This window comes from Callospermophilus lateralis, chromosome 11, assembly GCF_048772815.1.
Source record: "Callospermophilus lateralis isolate mCalLat2 chromosome 11, mCalLat2.hap1, whole genome shotgun sequence".
Taxonomy (NCBI): Eukaryota; Metazoa; Chordata; class Mammalia; order Rodentia; family Sciuridae; genus Callospermophilus; species Callospermophilus lateralis.
The window spans coordinates 20,933,951-20,938,477 of NC_135315.1; the positions used below are offsets into that span (position 1 = coordinate 20,933,951).

The window sequence follows — 4,527 nt, forward strand, 5'->3', positions numbered from 1 at the left end:
GAGCGGAATACAATGGCAATGTACTTTGCACTTAAAATCGATCAAGAATGTGATTTCCATGTCAGGGGGTCTCAGAACAAGAAGGTAAAGAAAGACAATACAGAATGAATAAAGGTTTATAGTTTATTAGGAATTTATGAGGAAGGGATGTACCAAGGCAGCCAACTGAAGGTGACTCTAACAGAAGAAATGGCAAACAGGAATAAGGAGAACACTGGGAAAGAAACCATGACTATAAAAATGAAGGAGCACTTGCATATAGCTATGAAATTCTTCTGAAGGAGTGTGTTACTATGTCCTTTAGATGGAAAGATAAAGAATTTGGATCCAGAATTCCAATCAAGAGCACACATCCACATCCAGGACCTGTGAGTTAAAACCAAGGTCCGCAAGACCTAAGGGAGAAGAGGATGGGAGTGGTGAGGTCTGCACTCCCTCAAGGTGATTTACAAGGTCTTACATGGGGGGTGATGGACATAATTTCTTTTGACAGTCTGATGTTTATCAGCCAAGGTAGGAAAAGAATTGGTTCAGGTAAGACAAGAAGGTTGAGAGGATTTTGTGTAGATGCTGGTGTTTGGAGAGCTGATTACGGGCAGCAAGGCTGGCAGCAGGTGCACACACAGCAACAGGGCTGGCAGCAGGGTGTGCTGCAGCAGCGGGTCACATGGGATTTTTTGGAGCAGGTGGTCCTGCAGCAGGTGGTTTGAGAGCAAGTAGGGGGGCAGCAGTGCTGGCCGCAGGGAATGATGCAGCAACTGGGGCAGCAGCAAGGCTCACAGCAGCTGGGCTCACAGCAGGGTGTGCTGCAGCAGCTGGTGACACAGGCTGGTTTGCAGCAGGTGGTCTTGCAGCAGGTGCTTTCACAGCAAGTTGGGGGACAACAGGGCTGGCAGCAGCTGGACTCACAGCTGGATTTACCACAACAACTGGACACACAGCAGCTGGGTGGACAGCAGGGTGTGCTGCAGCAGCTGGTGACACAGGCTGGTTTGCAGCAGGTGGTTTCACAGCAAGTAGGAGGGCAGCAGGGCTGGCAGCAGGGAATGATGCAGCAACTGGGGCAGCAGCAAGGCTCACAGCAGCTGGGCTTACAGCAGGGTGTGCTGCAGCAGCTGACCACACAGGTTGGCTTGCAGCAGGTGGTTTTGCAGCAGGTGGTTTCACAGCAAGTTGGGGGACAGCAGGGCTGACAGCATCTGGATCCACAGCAGCTAGATGGACAGCAGGGTGGGATAGAGCAGCTAGTGACACAGGCGGGTTTCCAGCAGGTGGTCTTGCAGCAGGTGGTTCTGCAGCAGACAGGCTTGCAGCAAGAGGAGCAGCTGGAGTGGGCCATGGTGTGAGCTGTGGAGGGTGGGATCCTATTCACAGGTGAGTGAGTTTGCAGGATATGAGGACTCCTTGCAGTTGGGCTCTTTTATCCATGGGGCTTCCAAAGTTGGGACCAATCAGCAGCCCTTTGCCTTGTTGTTGTTTATGTTATTGCCTGCATTCAGTTTTTGTTTGTTGTGGAAGAATTTGTTATGTAAATGTGATGAGTGTTGTAGAAGTGTTTAAGCTGTTTCCTAAAAGGTGTAAATTCACAGGAACTGTTCCAGATGAAAGGAAGACAGTCACCTCATTAGCTCTGAGTATCAATTTGTTCCTGTGTTGTGTCCTGCTGTCCTGGGAAGGTGAGGTCATTGTTCCTCTGGAGCTTTGTTCCTTTGTCTGTATTCAAATTAGAAAGTGTCTGTGGGAGAGCATGGTGCTGGGGTATTCACCACCAAAACTGGCACCTGTGCTTACCCAGAGGATCCTCACTCAAGACTAGCAGAGGAACCTTGGCATCCTTGGTGCTCTGATCAATCTTTTGGGTCAATGGGATGGCTAATGCTGCTCTGGACGGATCAGTGCAGCTTTTCTTTTAGAATATTTTTCCTTTGATTGTATTCAGATTAGGAGGTGTCTGTGGCAGGAGCATGCTGCTGCTGTATTCACAGGGAGGAACAGCACATGTGTTTACCCAGAGCATCCTGACGGAAGGCTACTAGAGGCATCTGTCTCTGTCCCGGCTCTTCCACCTTCCATATCTGTTCTGTGAGGACTAACATTCAAAACATTTTGAAGCCTACCATTTCTTTAAAACAATACAACTTAGAATATAGACATCTACCATAACCTGCAGATTATATTCTGCCACTTTTTTCTAACGGGTTTTCATCCCTTTGTTCAACATACCATCCAAGTGGCTTTTTTCACTCTTAGTTTGATCAAATAATAATTCTATTTTTGTTCTTTGTGTGAGGTATATCCTTGTAATTATCTGAAGTAAGCTAACTCTCAGTGTTGTAAGATCTTCCACAGACTGACTTGGATAAAAATAGTCTGTTGCTTGTCTTCTAGATTAACGTGCAGCTTGTTTGCAGATTGGGGCTATGCATATTCATGCTGCTGTATAGATTTTCATACCGAGAGCTTGCTGTCATGTATACAAACTTTTCTGGTGGATATACAAACTGACATAGAATTGTCTATTAATTCCCAAGTAGAAATCTTTATTCTTTTCTTTGTCATAGTCTTATCAATTTTCCCTAAATTTATTCTTAGATCTTTTGTTTTTAATGCATGCTATATGTTGTAATTTAAAATATAAAATTTTGCTGCATGGGAAATATTGAATATGATCATTACTGTACGTTTATGTGATATCCAGTTTATTGTAGATTTTTTAGAGTGGAGCAGTTTCTTTTGCTCAATCCTGTCATGGTCTTGATGCTTCTGTTATTCTCAGCATAGTCTATCTTCCATTTTTTTCCTGCCTTGGTTCACTGGTAGACCCTCTGGCATAATTGTGCATCAAATACTTTTCTTTTTACAATCCCTGCCTAGGAGTGAGAGCTCCCACTTTTCCCCATCATCTATGATCCTTCTTTTCTCTTCTCTAGATTCTGTTCATGAGGACAAAAAAAAATTTCACTAGTGATAATTAAACCCTCTAGTCTTTACCTGCTTCTTGTCTCTCTAGTGACTTGTACCTAATGACTTTAAGAACCAACAGTTCCAGATGTCATTAGCTAAGTAATATATTGTGAAATTCCCAGTAGGTTTGCTACAGCTAATACCTCTGAAAGGTGGGCCGTGATTGAAATAGTTGCTGAAGTGTTCTTCCAGGTACTTGGAGGCAGCTTTCGTCCAGGGACAATAGCTGACCCTTCACTTGGGCCTAGGAAAGTGTCTGTTTTGTCACGTCTCTGATATCAGATGTCCAAAAGCTTCATGCAAGAGACAAATTTGGCACCTGTTCTCCCACCACTTGATCGACTCACTTATGAATAAAACTGGCCTTCTTCGTTAACAGTCATGTCTTTTTCTTTTCCTTCTCAATTTGCTACAGCACTCTGTCTTGAAAAGCTTTTCACCTTTGTAAAATGCTTTTATTTTCTGTATGAGTGGATACAATGAAATCATTATTGTACTTTTTCAGAAAATGTGGTTAAAACACTGGAACCCATTAAGGCGCTGGACCAACTTCACGTTTCTGTTAACAATCCCATGTGGTCTCCATCTGCTGCCTATGGCATGGTCTTGGCTCCCTTCTGTCTCATGGGGGATATATATATATATATATATATATATATATATATATATATACTGACTTTTCATTTCATAAATTTGTTTTCCTGTCCTCACTATATTTCCTCTACCTTCCTGTGGCCCAAATTTGCCTGGCTGTGGCACTGTGTCCTGGTTTTCTGAAGACCCTCCCAAGCCTATAGCGTACATGAGCAGAGCTCTTGGAGTAGGTAGGCTGGAATATCCCGAGAGTTCTTCTCTGGCAGACACACCCTAGGGGGAATTTCAAGGGGGAACTTGTAGCCATAGCTGACCTTTGAGGTGGGCTTGTGAAACACAGAAACAGAGGCTGTACCAATGTTCTGAAATTCAGATGGGTCATCTCTACAGCCATATTTTTTTATTCCGCAGACCATGATTGAAGAATTGTCTTTTACCCTCTATTCAGTTTTCAAAAGAGCAACTTGTTAGTGTGTGTAAGCATCAGCTGAACTCACCGAAGAAGACCTGGGGGCAAAGTGCGATTGGAAAACACTACCAAGAAGCTGGTGGCATCAGATGACCACACATAAAACTGAGAGCCCCTGGGACTTTCAGAAGACCTGCCACTGTGGGTCTTGCATTTGGACTTTGAAAGGAATTAAAGAAGAAACTCTGAGTTACCAAAAATAGAAATTGACTTGTGTGACAAGTAACATTGTAACTGGCTATCAAATGCTATGTCAGGGAGGAAACAAATGAAAATTTACATTAACAAATTTGAAGTATGACAATTGGTGCTATCCACTTGGGTGCCACAAGACAGGAAAAGGAGAGAGATCAGATTATCCTGGGAAGGTGGCCGTAAAAGTGGTACAAGTAGGAAAAGAGCCAATTTAAACAAATCCATGTTAAATAAATATACTGGATTCAAGATCAGCAGAACTTACACTAGCCTGACTGAGTATTTTTGTGATTACGAATGTGTGT

General features: G+C 43.5%; 1 protein-coding gene across 1 annotated transcript; it reads right to left on the reverse strand.

Annotated features, from left to right (window-relative positions):
* Nucleotides 1-589: 589 nt before the first annotated feature.
* LOC143410470 (uncharacterized) lies at nucleotides 590-1,339 on the reverse strand. The gene has a single exon (XM_076871354.1). It carries the CDS (start codon nucleotides 1,337-1,339, stop codon nucleotides 590-592), a length of 750 nt encoding a protein of 249 aa, XP_076727469.1.
* Between the last annotated feature and the right edge of the window lie 3,188 nt (nucleotides 1,340-4,527).